This window comes from Penicillium pulvis (genome assembly GCF_028828015.1).
Source record: "Penicillium pulvis strain IBT 33274 chromosome Unknown contig_7_segment1_segment0, whole genome shotgun sequence".
Taxonomy (NCBI): Eukaryota; Fungi; Ascomycota; class Eurotiomycetes; order Eurotiales; family Aspergillaceae; genus Penicillium; species Penicillium pulvis.
In genome coordinates, this window is record NW_026643079.1 from 1,051,544 (window position 1) to 1,071,925 (window position 20,382).

Genomic DNA, 20,382 nt, shown 5'->3' on the forward strand with positions numbered 1-20,382 from the left:
TGGCAATTACGCCTTCGATTTCAAGTTCCTGGTCTCATCTCTATGCACAAATACACCCCTTGGATATCACTTTGTTACAACCAGCAATGCATTGTACCCCAAGGTAACCCAGATAAGACATCGATACATTTACCGCTTCCCCTTCTTCTTCTTATTCTTGTTACCACCGCCACCTCCCCCAGAAACAATCTGCGGCTGCGAAGCAGGCTCGCCGAGCTTCTCGGAGACAACACCACCCTGCGTACGTTCAGCAGCACGCTGCTTGCCCTTCCGACCCTTCGGTCTGTATGAAGATCGGTCACGCAGTGGCAGCCAACGTTCAGGGTCGGCTTTCTTGGCAGGGTCATAGTCCTTGGGCAGACGGGATTTCCGTACGCGCTTCACAACACGACCCTCCTTGCCCGATGCAGAGCGCTTGCGGGCACCAGCAAATGCGGCCGCGGCGGCAGCAGATGAGGCTGAGGGCGCGATACCGGCTGACTCCAGGGCAGAGATATCGACGCTGGCGACTAGGTCACCAATAGCTGGTAGTTGGTCAAGTTGCGATTCCACTTGGGAGTAGTCCAAGGTGGCCTTTGAGGCGACGTAACCAGCAATAGCGATACGGTCGCTCGAATCTTGTTGGTATAGGGACTTGAACAGATCGCCTGCTGTGGCCAGGTCTGCTGAGCTATCAGAGTAAAGGAGAGACTTTGCGGCGGCACGCAGGAGGGAGGTAGGGGCCTCGGGCTTGTTGCGCCAATGAGAAGCGGCTTGTGCGAGGGTTGAGCGGATCTGGAGCTTGCGGCCCTCAAGTTGATACAAAGATACGAGCACGCTGAGTAGGCCAGGGTTGAAGCGGGCGTCTTGGTCGGCTTCGGAGACAGATTCTTCCAGGCTCTTGAGGGATCGCTCCACTGCTGTGATGGCGGAGGTGGTGTTGCCAGCGTTGACGTACAGCTGGACAACAGTCAAAAGGAGACCAAGGTCCTTGGGTCTTCTTTCCAGCAAGGGGAGAATCTTGTTCAGGCCCTTGGACCCGGTCTCTCCCCGTGCATGGGCTGCGGCGTTATACACGGAAAGAAGGTTTGTGCTGGCCTCGGTAGAGGGGCAAGAGCTTTTTGAGAGGGCCTTGGCTGTTGATCGGATCATGCCATCGTATTTTTGGACAAGAAGATCCGTGGCGTGTGAGTTGCCCGTCAGAGCATTGTCTTGAAAAGCGAATAGCCGGTCGTTGTCTGTAGCTTCGGGAGTTTCGTGGAGAGCCTTATACAAGAGGTAGGGGTTGACTGTAGTCTGGCGAGCCAGAACGATGTTGTTGCGAGCAATTTTCTTAGTTGAGAGTTCCGAGATACTGGGGTGGGAGTTAGCTTCTATCTCTCAATCCATTCTAACAGCCTTGACGTACTCTTCCACTGAGATCTCGTTGAGGAGCGACTCGGCCTCCTCCGTCTTGCCTTGTTGGATCAAGACATAGAGATACTGTACAGCAATTGGAAGCAACTCTGCAACTTTATCTTCTGGCAAGAGCTCTTCTGACGTTTGGCAAATATCTATGCAAATGTTAGCTTTTAGAATTCAGCAATGCAATTGCAACGTGGCGGGGTACCCACTCTTTGCCCGGTTTAGAAGCACTTCTCCTTGAGCGTATGCCCCCTTGGCAATATTCATGCAAGCAGCGTTGTATGCTGTTTCAAAAGCCTCCAAGTCTTCCCTCGATGGACGATCGTGGCGCACGTATTCCGCCTCTCCCTTCCACTGAAGCTGAGCATCAGTAGCCCAAGAGTTGATGCTCAAGTCGTTCTCCTCTCCGTGGGGCTCATTGGACAGATTCTCGTAAATATCGGCGGCGCGACGGAACTGCTCCGCACGGTAGCTCTATATCGGAAATAAGTGTGAGCGCACGGGTCAATGAGTTGTCTATTCTAAGACCTGTGTTATCATACCACTTGAGCCTCAAGGTGACTAGCACCTCTGCTGGCACCGGATTGAGTCACAGCAGCCATTGCCTCCTCCAGCCTTGCGCATTTGTACAGCGCGTACGCATGTTCCAAGCCCGCCCGCTTCTTCAGAGCATCGCCTCCGGCCTCCAGCACGCGCAGGGCATCTTCGTATCGGTCGAGCTTCAATAGGGCAATGACTTTGATGTGTTGAGCGTTCAGGTCGGATTTGGATTTGGCAAGGGCTGCATTGCAGGACTGGAGGACCTCCTCATGATCGTCAATCGATGCCCGCTGCAATAGCGAGCTTAGCGACTGCGCAACCATAACGGGGTTGCGCGGAGATTAACGAGGGTGTCGGTAGGATAGATAAGGGACAGTGTTATCTTAGGGAAAGTATTCGAGGGACTGGACTTTGGCGCTGGACAATCCAATTCAATATGTTGTCTGATCCACCTCCACAAGACCAGAGTGTGCGGAAATGATGTTTCCCCATTTGGAAGTCCTGCGTCGTGGGGTTCAACGCCCCGCCGTATATGTCACGTGCTGAGTATCCTACCAACATCAGCAGCCACTCAGAACCTGAGGAGGCGCCTGTGTCTGGGCATAAAACTAAATTTTATCTTCTTGCCAAGCTGGATTATACTACAGGGCTCTGACACCTTAATTTGAAATTCCGTTATTGGATGACCCACAGGAAGGCAGCCCTGTGCTTTGCGTTGCAATTTTCGATCACGACCTGTCTCCCAAATCCTACGCTGCAGTCTGCAGGAGTGCAACTCCACTACATAAGTAAAACGCATGATCATAGTTGTAATTGGTATCCTCAAGAAGCAGTGTTCAAGCCATGGGCAATAAAAGGTGGAGTCAATAGATCTCGGTCTTCAATGTACGGGTTCTTCGGATTTCTTAGGGCGGCAATGCATATACGAACCTCATTTGTTCAGTGGCAAGGTACAGAGTCAAAATCAACAGTGGAACCCTGGAAAGGGCAAACCTCAAGATCAACCATGTTTGATAAATATAGAAAAAGGGATCGGTGGATCATTTTGAGGCTCAGCTATGTGATCTGTAGAGGTGGTACATTATAAGCAGGGGTCAGTCTCCAAATCGGTAATCATATTCACAAAGGGTCAGAATGGCCCCATCAAATTGTAGGAAATTCAAATCCATACTGATCGGCGAGAAAGCTGTGCACAGTTCATTCCCGAGGGGCAATGCTGGGGCCAATCTATCCGCCCCGTCGGACCACGTTGAGTATAGCGCATTTGAGCTAGTGCTGTAGACCCTGGACTAGTCCTGTAGACCCTGGAAGGCTCTGATCCATCCAGTCCCACCCAGGGGTAATTATATGCTGTGTCGAAATCCTGCAGCATTATTAGCAGAGATCTGGATCCCAAAAGATCATCGACAGGGGTTGATCGGCATTTAAGTCCCAAGTGTAGATGCGGGTAATGTAAAAGCCGAGGATTTCAAGTGTCTTAATAAGGAATCTCTCGGCTTTGCCAAGAATTTGACAGATTCTCGATTAATCCCCATAGGATAGGAACATTATTCTTTTCCCGGGATTAAACGACTGTCGTCAGCCATGGTTGCATACGTACTGTAGACACGAACGCATCTGCACCACACAGACCATATGTACCAAATAAAAAAGCAGGGCAGTGGATGAGTGACGCGTGGACATGGAGACTCCGTGCGGAATGACGGCGAGTCAGGGTCCATCTTTGTCGAGGAAAGTCTTGGCATAACGTTGAGGAGATCTGAAGCGCCAATCCACATCCACATGATATCTCCGGTGACCCTGATTATCTTTGGAACAGAGTCTCCATGTATCCGAAGGCTTGGCCGCGTACTTGTTAGCAGTGACTAGAAGTAACAAGCCTTATCAGAGACCAAATAGGTCTCGAGGACACGCGAGCCGGCCTACGTCATAACCCCGGCATAGCAAAAAACCCTGGATGAATATGGCAATTGACCTTGCCTCTTTAGGGAACCATGGAACCATGATCATCCCCCTGTGCCGTCTCTTTCTCCTCCCGTAGTATCCGATTTTTTGCTCTCCACCTCTCTCCTGACTCGTATATATTTCCTCTCTCTGGGATCTTTGCTGCATTTCTGCGCGCATTCTCCGCAATGCGGATGGGCAACCTTTAACCTTTTACCCCAAATTCTTGTTTATGAGTACGAGGATAGGAATCCCCGAATCCACGAATACCCCACGAAGCGCGAAAAACCACTCCTCCGCTCACATTAGAAGGGAGAATTTATACAAGATGATCTTTCAATCACGAGAAGGGGCCTTCCCGACCTCTTGGGCCTGGAAGAAAATGATGCGATTCGTCATCATTATCCTTGCCGTCACATTATTCGCCGTCATGTTGTGGCCATCCTCCGGCGGCCACAATTCCCCATTGCACGCCCAATCCAACATAACTATTTCTTCGAGCGTGAAATGCGATCCCGACGTCAACATGCTGCGGAAGATGGACATTTCTAAACTGGCCAAATACACACGTCGCGAAATTCTGGTGGATTTCTCTGAAGAGGACTTGCCCATGTTGCCCATGACCCAGCACGTCAACCAGCCCGTTTTTGGTGAAAAGTACAATCAGCCCAAAAAAGATGAAATCGAGGGACCGCTGGACCGCTGCTCGGTTGCCACCCCCTTGACTATCCGGGTTCCGAAGCCCCCAAAGGTTCCAGACGCATCACATATTGACTTTGGCGTCGCTACTACCGTCTCACGGTTGAACGAGTCCCTGGATCAGTTTGTGCACTGGGCTGGGTACACGCGCACGCGCATTTTTGCGCTTATCGAACCCGATGAGTCGGGGGTCGGAGTTCAAAGTGTCCGCGCCAAGGCGGACGCGCTCGGAGTCAATCTCCATATCACGGAGGCAGACGATGACTATCTGCACCGGTACTTTGCGCTGATCCCCCTGTTGGAGAACAACTTGCGCGAATCGACACAGTGGTCAATCATAATCGACGACGATACGTTCTTCCCATCGATGCCCGCGCTCGTGGACGCGCTCGCCGCCTATGACCACACCAAACCCATGTACATCGGCGGAGTGTCAGAGGGTGTCCCACAGATTGCGGTATTTGGACTAATAGCATTCGGAGGCGCAGGCGTCATCCTGTCGCGACCACTGCTGTCAGATCTGACCACCGTCTACGACGAGTGTGAGCGAATGACTTTCACCGGTGACCGTCGCATCGCAAATTGTATCTACCAGTACACCACCACTCGTATGACGGTCGACCACCGTTTCCATCAGCTCGATCTGATGAGGGATGCCTCTGGCTTCTTCGAGTCTGGTCGCGAGCTTCCACTCTCGGTGCACCACTGGAAATCCTGGTTCCAGGCCGACATCCCCAAGCTCAGCGTTATCTCCGAACTGTGCGGACCCACTTGTCTGCTCCGCCGATACATATTCAGCGATGGCTGGATGTTAACCAATGGTTACTCTGTTGTCAAATACGGTTGGGCTCCAGGACCGAAGGATCTCAGCATGGAAATGACTTGGGAGCCACACAATGGCGCCAACGTCGAATCCTACCTCCACGAACTCGGCCCATTGCGCCCCAAAGACTACGAGAAAGTCAGTTACTTACTCGCAGATTCCGTCGTCGAGGAGGACGGCAGCGTTAGACAATGGTATGTCAAACGCGACCCGGATACAGGCGATGATATCCTGGAGCTCTCATGGATGAAACGGTAGACTTTGTTTGGATATGAAACATTTGGGTGTTCTTTCACTGTATTTGCATATGCTCACTGAGCAGCGGATTTCAAGGTGACCGTTGAGTCACCACTTTTTTGGCGAATTGCCAACCCTTCTTCATTTTGTCCGGCGCTTGGTCTTGGGCACACTTTGCATTGTTGTTTATAGATTGGCGATACACCTTTATACGCCTTTTGAATTCTCACGGTATTAATTCCGGGGATGATTCGCCCTAATGTGACAAGGAATATATGGTTGCTATTTTTTTCTCGACTCTTGTGCGTATACTCACCCGCCCAGAAAAGACTTATGTAGTAGCATTATTCAGTCATCTTTCTGGACTCATTGCCCTACTGATACTTGAATACTGCTTCAAATGATCATGAGCCAACACCCCATGTTCATCTTAACTATCTTCACACCGCCCGTTTCTGAGGTCGTAGTGCTTCCACCTTGAATAATTACATGGAGCCCAGGCATCACGGTTTTTCCGAGATCTGCGGGCATGTGGCCCTAAAAGCATAAGAATTTAGGGAGAGGCACCATGGTATCGTGATATCTAGCCACTGAAGTGATATGTGGTGACCTGCCATCCCTAATTAAAAGATAATCAAGGCATCTCAATGTTCCACATTCCAGTCCATGTCTGAGTATCCCAATCCAAGGCTGTTGCATGCTAGATGATTTATCAGCATAATTATTGATAAATACTTTAAGTTGACCCAAAGGCTCGGGTGTTGACATCGAGGTGTCAATAGCTGCTTCGAACTTCGAAGGTTTGTTGGACCCATGGATCCAGACAAGCTAGAGTAAACCACTCACCTTTGAACGGATAAGCTCGGGAAATCTTGATAATCTATGCTAGTATTTTGAGCCTATACATAAATAAAACTTGCACATGTGCGAAATCTCATGATATTTGCTAGGGTCGTTGATAGCCAACTATTTTACCGGGCTAGTGGGTAAAATCTTTGAAATTGCAATCCAAACAAATGTCCTTGCACCCCCTGACCAATATTACATTGTTGGTTCATTGCCATTATGCATGTCACCTGTAGATCTTCCGTCCCAATAGATCTAGCTACATATGCACAATATCATGACCGTCGGTGACCGTCGGTACATGTACTCTTAGACCTTCAACGTTGAAAGGCACAGGTGTTATAGCGGTAGGTGCGGCTTAAGCAGAAAGGACAAGACAGCTGACATGCAGCAAACCAATATTTGCTTTTTCCGTCTTTTGCCATGCCCACTTGGACAGAAGCACTTGCCAATGTAGATCAGTAAACTATCGATTTTGGTCCGTAGACTACTTGCGAGTGAATATATCTCCGAGCCGGGGTTAGCTCGATCGGATCTCGAAGAACTTGGCCATTCACGCGACGAGGCAAAGACAAGCTCCACCAAACACGCAAGCACAGTAAGTACATGCGATGTAATTAGGGGCGACAAGCAAGAAGCTCAAAAATCAAAAATCCGAATCACCGATGGCGTCGACGGTGTCGGGTTTTACCGCGCGAAACGCACTAAATGCTTCATTTCCTTTCTTCCAGTACCATGATAGATCCGCTTCCAAGGTTAACGCAAAAGGACACAAAATTGATTTACTTGGTACTTACCCACTTAGGAGGAAAAGTGGACATTGCGCAAGGAGATCATTTTTCACAGGCACCACGCGAAATGAGTCGGCGTTGATCGATCCGAACTATTTATTTAGATGGGTCTGAGGAACCGCGTGGGCCAGTGCACGCGATTTCCCCAGTGACATCATGTTTTCCTCTGTTTATTCCCCCTGGTCATAGCGTGAATCCTTCTTCCTTATCTGTATTTCTCTCTTGCCCTGATTTTTCAGTTTGACTATGGTTTCTATCTTCCTTGGCAGTAGAGGAACTTCCCCTTTGGCAGCACCCCTGGAAACCAGCAAATCTTTTCTTACCAGAGCCAGGGGTACGACTCCTGTTCTACTAATAGAAAGGTATGGAGCCTAGCGTGGACTTGATACACCAAGACACGTCTCAGCCACAACCATGTGGGAATCGCCCCGGGCTAGGCAACCAATGATCACCCTACGGCCCAACACAGCGGTGGTGCTTCGAGAAATCCAGTAACAGCCCTCTGATTAGGTGGTATATGATTGGTTAGACGCGAATTTGAGACAACCACATACTCTCATTTGATTTGTTTTGCGTGCACACCTATTTTTTTTTATCCCGCTATATGACTCCATCGTGGAAGCAGACGGATAGCTGCAGCGGAAGCATAATCTCCGCAACCGTCCGCAGTTCCGGGATGAGGATTTGCGCGGAAGGTGTCGTCACAACGGTCAGGGGGCAGAAGATCATCACAGAGCACTGGAAGGCGTAGGAAGTAGAGGGGTCGGACCAATGATAGTCTAGGGGACTGGTCACTGACCAATCCAGTCTTTTTGCTTCTGTTTCGACTTTGGCACCCTCGCCCCTTTTAGGCAGCTGGTTTGTCTGCGGTAGGAGTCGGGCACTAAAGCTGAATCTTATTTTTATTTTATTTTTCTTTAAAGCCTCGAACAAAAAAAGAACATAGAACTCGATCAATCATAAGACTTGCCAAGCTGAATTCGGAATGGATCTCTCATGGAAATCCATGCTGTAGGGCTCGGACCCCATTGTAACCGTGCAGGATGGAGTCAGGCAAACGGCGCTCCAGTTTTCTTTTTTTTCAGTTTTTTCTTCTACGGCTTCCATGCCCCTTCGAAATCCCTTCTGGAAGGCCGCCAGAAGGTCAGGAGATGGCTTGGCATAGCCAATCCAGAGCGATCCTTCAGGCCGCTGTCCCCATCTGTGTGGCTATGGAGTGGGGTCTTGTAGAGGCTGAACCCGGCCGGAGCCCTCTAGTGCCCCCGGAAAGGAAAAGGGGCAATGGACGAGACAAGGGGGTAATTACCGATGGTCAGGGGTCTCCACAGTATGGATCGTCATCAGGATCCCGAACAGGGCTTTTTTCGCCGGGACCCAGAAGCAATAGGGAGAAAGGTTGGACGAGGGTTCATATGACTATGTGCAACGAGCCACATCGTGCCCCGTGTGTACGTACTTCATCACCAAGGTTTATGGGGGTTGATAAGAAAAGGAAATACTTCCGAATGATTCGAAACCTTCTAGAAGGAAATAGCTCCATCGGTTTAGCCTTCGGCCGTTCATGTTCGGGTAGCAATAGTGGGAACAGACTATCGAGATGGGACAATTCCTTTTCCCGCAAGGCTTCGGCTTCTTTGCACATCAACAGTGTATGGGACTCGTGTCGCACCATGAGAATTGAAAATAGCCCAATGCATGTCATCATCGTGAGACTTCCAGGTTCTTTTCCCCCTTTTTGTTTTCTTTCATCAAATCGAGGCCATCCAGCTCTATGCCCAACCATATGTTGCTTAGGGCTAGCTCTTGTTGTATCCCCCTTTCACTATCGGGAAGGCCCACATATCTGCCCGATCCAATCTCCAGAGTCGTCATTATAGCGATTTCGTAAACTCTGTTCTTGCATGATCGTTTCACACTAGGAGAAAGTCAACAAGTGCTAATGGCGTGGCTAGGGGATCCGAAGAAAAAAATCCGAATACGTAGTGGTTTCTGGTTCAGATCGGCGTTACTATCTCGTATCCACATTGTTCCTTGCCTGATTGAGCGTATATTATAATGATTTTTTCCTGACGGATTTATTTTGCGCGCAGGGACGGGGTGGAAAAGCGCACGTTGTGGATCCAGGATGCTGACGGGGGCCTTCTGGTGCCGCCCTGTTTCCTTCTAGCGCACTTCTCTGGGTCCGACTAGAGGAAACTAGTAGGGCCAGACAGTGTATGGGCTATGATGCAGGGATAGCCTCTATTTCTTTTTTAGTTATTTTAATTTTTAATTTTTTTTCTGGAAAAGGGTTGGAAAAAAGGAGGCACGAAAGAAACTCGTAGACTTCCATGACCATATCGCTGTATTCCCTACTATTTACTTCGCATGTAGTGATATCAGGATCGAATAGCGGTTCTCACCTAAGAAAAAAGCAATTAACAAAAAAAAAAACCGAGCTCAGATCGCAAGCAATTTCCAGGTGGGACTTGAGTGAAGTAAATAATGATGTATGCTCTCATTCTACTGAAGTGGCACCTACCACACCTAATATTAATCCATTAACCTTTTCCCTTTTCCCTTCCCCTTTCTCGTTACTTTTATTCTTTGCTTTTCCCTACATTCTCCGCGAACTTTTGAATTCCCCCTTTGACTTTCTCCATCCTTCTTATCATCTTTCCCTACGTGTGAATCGAAAAGAAAAATCCGTTCGTGTCCCTTTGATGACGTGACCCTGACCGCGATCTCCCCTCGCCGTGCCACTGCACCCTCGTGCGCCCGTTTGCTTCATACTTGCCTGGTATCGGCTTCATCGTGATTCAGCTGTTTCGTCCCCGGTCTCCCCGGCCGAATCACCTGCGCGACCATTCTTCTTGATGGTCGCGAAATTCCGGAGGCCCGAGGACAAAGCCAGGCAAGATTGGAGGGTCAAATGGGCGAAACGGAGCCACCAATCCACCGCTACGGACGAACTTTGACTGACCGTGCTTATTCCTGATAGGATTGCTACCCATTCCCCCTACACCTCCCCCTCACGACGATCCCCACCACCAATCATATTCTCCGCGTCTAGCCGGTTACCTTAACTGGTCAGAATTCATCTCATCACGAAACAGTCTCTAGGAGACAGACGACATTTACGATCTCCCCTTCGGAACCGGTACTCGGGCCAGATACAAAATCTCGAGGCCCACATACACAGGATCCACCAGTGAGCGGACTCTTGCAGCTCCACCGTGACAGGCATCAGCATCTTCATCTCGCTGCGGATCCTCGAAAAACGCGTCAAGATTTCCTGCACGCGCTTCCCTACGAACCCACTGGGTCCGCGATTGTGAAAACAAGACTCAGGTCACGTCCAGGATCACTCATTTGGCCCCGTCTTCTTTGCGCCAACCCAACGATTCGGTGCATTACTTTTAATACCCATTCGGTGCCTTGCAAAATTCAAAACAAATACTGAACCGCACGAAAGGACGGTTGAACGAGAAAAAGGACGACCTGTGCGCTGTCCTTGACCTCGGTCTTTCAGCTGATCGGTGGGTCGGGTCATGGACTTCACGACTATCCTAAATCGGAAGAACTCTGCCGCTGCAGCCGCCGCCGCCGCAGAAGCCCAATTACACCAACAATACCTTCAGGGTGCGCATATGAACCAACATACACCCTCGATGAAGGCCGAGCCTGGCGCTTCGGACAACCCCGTTAACGCGTACCCTCCTCACGCCGTCCCAATGGATCAGGGGCTTGCAGAAACCTTTTACTATGCTCAGGCACCTGGTGCCACGCCGCGGAATATGGGCTATGTCCCTGGTGGATATGCCGGAGAGCCGCAGGTTCAACAAGCACCGATTCCCTTAGAAAGAACCGGCGCCGAGGCTCCACCAAAGACTTTCCATTGCTCTACATGTAACAAGGGATTCGCTCGACGCAGTGATCTCGCGCGACACGGTATGTATCTTGCACGGACCGTTGGAGTAATAAGTGTGCTGACTTCGGGATATTAATAGAGCGAATTCACACCGGAGTTAGGCCGCATGCCTGCGATTGGCCTGGATGTGGGAAGCAGTTCATTCAACGCTCAGCATTGACGGTACACTCCCGAGTCCACACCGGAGAAAAGCCTCATATGTGCGAGCGATGTGGCAAGGTTCGTTTTCTTCTTTTTTCCATGTTGATTGGCCCAATGCTTATAAGTAATTCAATCTAGCCATTCAGTGATTCGTCCTCACTTGCCAGACATCGCCGTATCCACTCCGGCAAACGACCCTACAAATGCCCATACGCGAACTGTCAGAAGACATTCACTCGACGTACAACATTGACCCGACACCAAAATCACCACACTGGGACGATCGAGGAAGCTGCTGCCGAGACTGAAGCCAACCTGCGTCAGAACAAGGAACGCCGTGGGCCTGGCGAGGGAATGTTCCCGGATCATACCTCCATGGGCTCTACCCCGTCTCCTGGTCAGCACCCATCCATGTCGCCAGGGGGTGATCTTCCGCCTTTGAATATGCACCGCTCTGCGGGTGACTATTACATGGGTAGCGGTCCCATTCCGGCTCATGTGCGAGGAGACTTTTCGCAAGGGAGCCCTCGTGCTTCTCCGACAGCGACGTCCCCGTCACTTTCGAGTTATGGCAGCGCACCTCACGGACGGCCTCCTATGACTTCGCATCCCTACGCTCCTCCGCAGCCGCTGGAGCCCCCGGCCAACAATGACCATCGGCCGAATAGTGTGAATGGCAGCCCCCATATGACCAGCCTGGGATGGGCCTCGCCGTCTCATGGCAGCATGCCTTCACCTGGTTCAACCAACGACTTTGGTTACCCCGAACCCAGTGCGCCGGCATACCCAACCTCCATGCCCCCGCATATGTACTTCCCTAACTCGACCATTCGCCGGCCCAATAGTACCGAACCGGATAACTATGAAACCAAGCCTCGGTTAGGCGACCATACCTGGTCTACACCAGTATGAAACGAGCTACACATCTCGTTCATATCCACATCCACCATTTCCTATGTTTTCCTTTGTTCAATCATTTCATTGCATCATTTCCTTGATTCCCATGGAAACAAAGCCACTTTCCATCGTTTGTTGATTCCACTGCTATAATGCTTTTATTGGAGCATGTTGATTTATTTTGTACCTATATACTGAGGGAGTTGGATCTGTCTGATCGTGTTGCAGGTTTAAGGTGCCATTTTTCCATTTTTGTTCAGGGTTGTCATCCCCATTGCTTTCGTCCATTTTTTGATTTATTTGATTGCTCGCGGATGACAGGGTTTACCGAGACACGACCAGACGAGGAACAGCATAGATAGAGCGTTGGATTCGCCATTTTTACGGGGCTAACATTGTATCGGTTGGGAAATAGGAACTGGGTTTCTTTTTTTGCTTGGGAGACCCGTGCTGCGGTGTCTGGGATCTGGGTTTGATTGGGTTTTTGGTTCGCATATTTTCCTATTGTCCTTATGTTCTGCGATTGCATATCAGCTTAATCTGTGGTTTTGTTTTGCTATTTGTCGTTTTTGCCTTTGTCATTTTGCTACTTGTTTTCTCGCGTCGAATACCACTGTACACGAGGTCGACTTATCTAGCGATCCAATATTTGTATTATAGTGTTGCCATAGAACTGCGTCAATTCAATCTATCGATTGGGACTACGGACATGATCCAGGACTTGACAAAGTAGAAATGTAGACAATATAGTAAGGATCTCGAAAGTCTACCTTTATGTATCGATGCAAGTACCTTCTGCCATGGTACCCATCTATTCCCCGAAGCCAGACAATAACGCACATCAGACAGTCAATTCAAAAGAGGACCTTGTCTGCATGGAATCAATCTATAATACAGAGGAGACACAAAACCCCGTCAGACCAGCTCCGGTAAGTAAATATGACCGGGTCAGTCGCATGCTGTATCATTCGAATTTCGCGTGTAACATTCCACTGTCGGCTGCCTTCTTACATTCAGTACTTGCCCACGGAACCAGGTGCCCGGGTGAACCGATAGGACGCCGATTTACCGCGATGGGACAAGGCTTCAGCAACTATCTACTTACGGTAAATACATGCATCATTTATCAAATTGGGACAATTCTTTTCCCCAACACTCAGATCAGTACAATATTCCCCATGTAAGAACCCACTATGCACGAAATTCGAGACTATTCAGGTGACGCAGGTGGCAGCACAAAGCCGGGGCGTGGCTTGACGATCATGTCCATCATTTCTCAAGGGCGCCCCAATCAAAACCTTGAACCCACAGTATAGAGATTCTGTACTCCCCACGATCAGAGCTCCATTTCGTACGCATACACCTGACCCTGGTCCACACACTCCACACATCAGGAAGTCACGTTGCTCATTGGCATCGTATTGGGAAGGCACGATTCATTTGCTTGAGGAAGGCGCGATGCAGTCGACTATAAACCCCTCTTTTTCGAATACCAATCCTTCTCTTCTTTTTATTCTTTTGATCGCCTCAATTTACATAGAAAGAGCGACAAAACCAATAGACCCTCTCCACCCTGATTCGAAAAAAGCGAAGAGCCCCAGGGGAGCTGATCGCGATCGCATTAGCCCCGATGGGGCTGTAACATTTTTCCTTTCTTCGCCTAAAATGATTGGTTTCGGGGTCACGTTGGTCGAATTCCTGCAAGGGCCGGGAGCAAGCTAGAACATGCAACATTTGCCCGGGTGAGCAGTAAGTACGTAGCACCTGAATGATTACTTCGATACATTACAAAAATACGCCCAAGTCCGAACAAGTTTGGGTGTGGATGCCCTGCATGAAAGGATCGCAAAAGAAAAAGAAAGAATTCTTGGTTTTTGGTTTCCTCGTGTAGATCGCACGAGGCGCGCTACGTGGCTTGGGTAGCTTTGGGACATTGTACCAGTCTGCTTCGTGAGGATCTGATTCTGTTCGGGCCAAATCAAAAGATGTATCTCGCCCCCATGTACTGAAACATAGCTTCTGATCTAAACGGGGAATGCTCTGATCAAGGGCCTGTGAGTTTATTTCATAGTGTAACTTGCGGGTTATTGTGGCGAATAACGTATTGGATACTTTCTTTTCGATGCTGCCTGTTGCTTTCTTTTGCGCAAGAATAGAGGGGAACAAAAAAGGAAATAACCAAGGCTCGACTTGACCAATCCAAGGAATTAGGGTTGCTGCATGATTCCGGTAAAATGATCCAGATCCACGTTCAGGGCTGGACTGGGCTGGCTGTGTGGCTGGATAGCCTCGTTTCAGGCACGTCCCCTAATTACCTACTAGTTTGGCTAGCGGTGATCAGTTCCGCGGAGAATCGAATACTCCGTACCATACGCTATCCTCGATCGGCATGTCTTAGTCTCGGGATCATAGAAGGCTGGCTTTGTTCTAGCGCTTCGTATTGGTACGGTGGCTCTCGTATTAGTTCTGGCGCGACCACCAAGTCAATCTACTTCGCACCAGTATTAAGGATGATGAACCAGGTCCTTCATTTTCTGTTTACGTGGGTACTCAGGTTATCAAAGCTAAGCCTCCTCAGGTACATGGATGCGGCCATGCCGAATTCTACACCACAGCCACACTTTCCACGTCCAATTTGACGTTGTGAATTGGCTACCTGCGCATTACATATCTGCTTTGTGTATGGTAAGAATCTGTCGTTTGTTGGAGCTGGAGACCTGAGGAAACCAGCATGAACCGATTTGCTTCGCTAAATGCGGGTTGGTGGTACTATTCTGGGTTGCTGCTTGGGTTGTTGCATTGCTACCCTGTGTCGATCCGTGGACGTAAATGGCTAGACTCTTGGATAAGATACCTTGCCTTATGATAAGAACTATTGCTACAGAGGAATGTGTTGGCTGTTCAAGGTAATGATGAGAGATAATTAGCAGAGAATTTGGGATTTCTCAAAATTGTGAAGTGGCGATTGATGATGTCGATTTCTTGTCAATCTCGAAGCTTGCATGGGTTATCCTCATGATTCATGAAGCCAGCGCTACGACACCTCATTGCTACGAGTCCTTATGTTCACCGCATACTTCCTTCTAGCCCAGTGCAACCCCCAATACCGAACCCCCTACATTATGCTATTAGCAATCAAGCCCATGAAGCAACACAACCCCTATCAGGATTCTGGTTCTCCTTTTATTCCCACGCTCTCTAATCAAAACCTTCACCTGCCTGAACGGTCCTCTTAGCCCCCGACCCACCCCAACAAGTGTCCGCCCCCGATCCACTGTGTCAGGTGGCGGTCAGAGCTGTCCCGTGCAATTGCCCTTGTATTCAAGCCGAGATCATGGTATCGAGAGAAATGACCTCTTCAATTGTAGCAGAATAGACCATAGCAGGATGCGTGGAATCTGGGGTTTCGTGGGATGGATCTTTTTGGGTAAACGGTTGCGCAAGATGGGCGGAAGACAAGGTGAAAGTAGTTAGGCGTACTTAGATGCTTCCAGAGATTCAGTGGGTCGGGGTTGAGTGGATATAGGGATGAGTTTGGCGATTTAAGTGGATCGTTGAGAAACCCGAATAGCAAGCAACGTTCAGACAGAATTGAGTGGCTTTGGTTAATTCCGTTGATTAGCTGGAGACGTGATGGCAGGAATGAACGAGATCATCTTCAAATCCCCAGCATTGCAGTGGACCTGGAACTGTCAGCAAGCTTTGGGACCCCACACATGGTTTCCAGGTGAACCTGGGCGGGTAGGAGGGATTAAAATAACAAGACCCCAATGGCTCTGCAGATAATTCGGGCATAGCCAGGTATTTATTATTAAATATTGGCTCCCCTGTCTCAGCCGAGACACTATGGGCTCCGAGTCCACTTGTGCAGCAAGGGGATCCACGGGCATGCCCCTCTCGGGCCAAGTCCAAGGATGTACAAAACTGGGCTCACTGTAAACAAGAAAAAAAAAACCGGTTCTTGAGAATGAGCCAAGTACAATGAGAATAATCCACAAATGAGTGGGAGTCAGAAATCGGCTCCGATGTCAGAGTCAGGGCCGTTCCAATTGAGGTCCATGCATGAACGGACTCCCGTGCGGATCCAATCAAAGGGGATATCTGGGGCCGGGTGTTTTTCCATTTATTGTCTTTGAAATACAATCTCAGATGCCTAGGAAACTGGAATTATTAATCCCTAAAGTAGCACCGAAAGCATCGGGAAATTTCAATCGTTACACACTCGTCATCGGATTTGGGATCCGTGCCTGCGTGCATGAACGAGGGGCAAAAAAGCCATACAGTAATGTACCTGTGACATTAGTGCCTACAACTGCAGGAAACATTCCTCACGTACATGGGGTGATCGGCTCGGATTTACTACGCGGATCGTTGGTATGTTCAGGACGATGCCCAAGATACTCCCGGCCGTACCCGTGTACATCGAGAGGGGAAGCAGTGGGAACCGGAATACACTCGGGAAGCCCCATCTTTTTCTTTTTTATTGCCCGCGGATGGCGCTTTCTCCTCACCGTGTACCACCAAAGTGGAGTGTGTAGGGAATCTAGTCTAATATGCCTACGGTTAGTGCGCTTTTTGTATTACCGTCACTGCTACCCAAGGGAAAAGATTACCTGAAGTATGGGTAAAACATCGGCGTTAGGAGTCGGCTGCGCTTAGTTGGCATTGTCCGTGCTGAGGGCGTACAGCGTCCCCTTCGGACTGGGTTCGGAGCAAAGGGAAGTTGAACAGAAGAAAGAGAGTCAAAAAAAGCATGAATGTGAGCAAAGAAATATAATCTCCTTATTTCCTTCTCATACTCATCAAGACGTTTCAGAACGGATCGTCTTTCCGAATGGAGATCATACCGAGGAAACCTCGCCGTTAATAACAGTTAGTAGGGACTATGGGTAACCTGCAGTAATACACGTTAAAGAAATTAAATCAAAAATCGGGTTCTTGTAATCTATGTAATTTTACCGTTACTGAATTTACCAATCGCCCCGTCAGCTTCTCCTCCCCACTCTCCACTTCGCCTTGCTCGCCCTCTCCTCATTCACTTTCTCTCTCAACTTCACTCTCTGCCTGGACTTCACTGTCTTTTCCTTCACACTCCTCCATTCCTCTCCACCATTCACTGATACTTCCGCTCTGTACCTCTCGATCTTATGGCGGATGGTGTTGCCTCACTTCGTGCAGTTGGCCGCCTGACCTGCAGCTCTCACGCTGCCATCCGACCCTGCTCACCCCAACTTCGAGCCCTCCGTCTCCAATTTCCCTCCCACAACTGCCTTTGATCACCATGTCTCCCGGCTTCGAGATCCCCAAGTCCGGGCTGTCTCTCCGCCAGGAGGAGCAGTCCGGAGCCGCTTCGCCGAAAACCGCTCAGATCATGCGGCTAAATCTGGTGCAGAGTACTTTGGACGAACTCATGGAAATTCTACGGAATGACCAGCCAGCTCGACTTCGCCTGGGAAAACACCCTTCTCTTCACTATGCAGGCAAATCCCAACCCTTTCACGCCTACCCTGAAACCCACCGTTCCGAGATCTACCATACTTCGACCGACGGAACCGACGATCGGGAAGTCTATTTTACCGGTGTCCTGAGCCACAGCCTGGAGGTTGAAAAGGCCAAAAAGGACACTGCCGCCACTGATCAGGCACTTGCAAATCTGGAGGAGAGCCTCAATGCCTTCGAACGGGGCAAGGAGTCCAAGAAAACTCATATCATTCACCATCCAGATGAGTTCAAGGCCCTGAAGGCCGCTGGTGCTGGAAACTCCACCCTCCGAGCCTCCAGGTCCAAGGCAGAGCTGGACAAAGACCGATTCTTTCGGACAGGTCCGAACCGATCGCTCACCTCGAGCCCGACCCTGGGTGCACCCAAATCTCCCATGCCCATGCCTACCTCCGCCCCATCCTCGCAAATTAAAAATCAAGCCCGCCTCGATGCCCTCAAGACCCCCTTCATCCACTTGCTCGCCGTCCGAGCCGTTTCCACCAAGTTCCTCTCGCGCCAAACCCGCTCCTCCATTGAGGACTGCGGCAGCCTAGCTCAGAAGTACGGCACGGAGAACCGCCTCAACCGTGAGAAATTCGATCTCCGGGACAAAACATACAAAGACCTTGATGTGTGGAAGTTTCCCTACCCAAATCAAGAGGACCGTCAGCAAGCCATTGAAAACGCCGTTTCGGCCTTTGATCGGCTGCGGATCTCTCGCTCCGACAAGCTCTGGCAGACGCTTCTTCCCAAGGAGGAGCGAGGCAAGGGTAAATGTCTGTCTCGTCTGAACCTGAGCACTGGACCTGTCAAGAAGACTGCTACTCCGCGGATCCAGGTGGACGGGGCTGATGATCGGACCAATGGCGACGTCACCGGTAACGATACAGACCGTCCTACTGTCTCTTCCAAGGGACTAGACGGCGCTCCACCTCGATCAAGCGCTACTACTCAGAAGCCCCGGGCGGAGAAAGAGCCGGCTAAGCGGCCTGTCAAGGCTAAGCCCACTACCAACAACAACAGCACCCTGACCGGACGAGTCACAAAGAAGACGGGAGGAAAGGCCCCGGCCAAGGTGGAGACCAAGTTCAAGTCTGACGAGTTCGTGCATTCGTCAGACGACGACGATGTGGATATGCCCGACGCCACGCCACCCTCAGGACCTCCGGCTCCGCGCCCGAAGGAAGACAAAGTGGCTCCACCTAGAAGGACTCAAGCCCAGAAGGGTCCTCAGAAGACCCACGTTCCTGCAAAGCGCCCAGTCGAAACTCCCACTGCATCCAAGACTCCCAAGGTCGACGCACCCACCCCCAAGCTCGAATCATCCCAGTTGAAGACAGCCTCCAAGAAACCAGCCTCGCGACAGTCCACCTCACCCCAGAAGCCCTCCCCACTTGGCTCTTCTCCTCCCACTAATGCCTCTGATGTACCGAAGCGCAACCGTTCCGACAGCCAGAACCAATCTTCCAGCTCGTCCTCGTCTTCACCCCTCATCTCTCAGCTTGCTCGGGCCAACAAAGCAACTACTACTCACGCTTCGAAGCCCTCGGGCCAACCCAATGGTGTCACAAAGTCTACAAACACTGGCAACCCCTTGAAGCGGAAGGCAGAGCCGGCAACGGCACAAGCTGCACCTGTCCGTACGACCGGCAACCTCGACCACAAACGGCGCCGAGCCGTAAGTGCCTCTAGTGGAGGCAGTACTGGCAGTGCATCCCCACCAATGAGCTACGATATTGCCCGGCAGCGGCTATCGGAACGGTCGCAGAAATTCAAGCGCCACTATGCGAAGTACCGCACCTTGCATAAGTCCCTGGAGGCCCAGTCCAACCCCTCCCAGGGGGAACTGGACAGACTCGTGCGACAGCACGAGCACTTGCAAAGTGAAAAACGAGAGATCTGGGAAGAAGATCGACGTCTCCGAGAAGGCATTGTCTCGTGATCATTATCAAATATGCATTGATCACTTTTACTTTTATTTTTGTTTCTTGTTTTCTCCTGCATGGTGACGCACTCACCCAACAACATGGCGAAAAATGAATATTACCCCGAACTCGACAGCTCTGGCGTTAATGGTTAATGGTTCCATCTGACTTTTCTTTTCATCTTTCTTATCTTTCATTTTCTTTTCTTTTTTTCCCCCTTTTCCTTTGTCTCATCTCAAGGCTGTTATTTTTATCCCTTCTTTTTGCATGAGAACCCCCACATATCCCGTGATTTATCGCATCTTGAAGCATCATATCCATATCCGCCATCGAGCATCAAAATCATACACGTGATTTTATCAAAATACAAAAAATGAATACAATCAATTCCTCTGATATTAAAATCTTAATAATGTAACAAAACCCAAAATCTCGCTCATCATTCCAGGCCCTCATAGATCCACGCGCCTTACCCCGGATCAGCGAATGTCTGGTTCTGGTTCGCCGTCACACTTCAATACCTGATTGGTGGCTTGACACATGGCTGAGTCACGGGATCCATTATTGTTTCCCGTATTACAATACCATACCTGACGGTATGATACACCGGTGATTACATCATGATGGATCTGGACTGCAGTTGACTCACGGTGTGGAGTGGGCTGTCATGCTGATAGGAAAGGAGCCGAAGGTCCCCCGTGTTAGTACCATCCCAGTCCTTTGGCTGATACAGCTAGTGCAATCTATGCGATCAAGAAATTCGTG

At 49.9% G+C, this 20,382-nt stretch overlaps 4 protein-coding genes across 4 annotated transcripts; 3 read left to right on the top strand and 1 right to left on the bottom strand.

Moving 5' to 3' along the window:
- Positions 1 to 129: 129 nt before the first annotated feature.
- Positions 130 to 2,246, bottom strand: N7503_008336 (signal recognition particle subunit SRP72; the record flags this gene model as incomplete). Its single annotated transcript, XM_057067883.1, has 4 exons — positions 130 to 1,333; positions 1,388 to 1,532; positions 1,593 to 1,857; positions 1,926 to 2,246. 4 exons carry the CDS (start codon positions 2,244 to 2,246, stop codon positions 130 to 132), a joined length of 1,935 nt encoding a protein of 644 aa, XP_056918738.1.
- Positions 2,247 to 4,297: 2,051 nt separating this feature from the next.
- Positions 4,298 to 5,647, top strand: N7503_008337 (glycosyltransferase family 31 protein; the record flags this gene model as incomplete). Its single annotated transcript, XM_057067884.1, has 1 exon — positions 4,298 to 5,647. One exon carries the CDS (start codon positions 4,298 to 4,300, stop codon positions 5,645 to 5,647), a length of 1,350 nt encoding a protein of 449 aa, XP_056918739.1.
- A 5,146-nt stretch (positions 5,648 to 10,793) lies between these two features.
- N7503_008338 (putative C2H2 finger domain protein) lies at positions 10,794 to 12,226 on the top strand (the record flags this gene model as incomplete). The annotated part of the gene is made up of 3 exons (XM_057067885.1): positions 10,794 to 11,193; positions 11,253 to 11,392; positions 11,453 to 12,226. The coding sequence occupies 3 exons, from the start codon at positions 10,794 to 10,796 to the stop codon at positions 12,224 to 12,226; spliced, it is 1,314 nt and encodes a 437-aa protein (XP_056918740.1).
- Positions 12,227 to 17,492: 5,266 nt separating this feature from the next.
- N7503_008339 (uncharacterized protein) lies at positions 17,493 to 19,634 on the top strand (the record flags this gene model as incomplete). The annotated part of the gene is made up of 1 exon (XM_057067886.1): positions 17,493 to 19,634. The coding sequence occupies one exon, from the start codon at positions 17,493 to 17,495 to the stop codon at positions 19,632 to 19,634; it is 2,142 nt and encodes a 713-aa protein (XP_056918741.1).
- Positions 19,635 to 20,382: the final 748 nt, after the last annotated feature.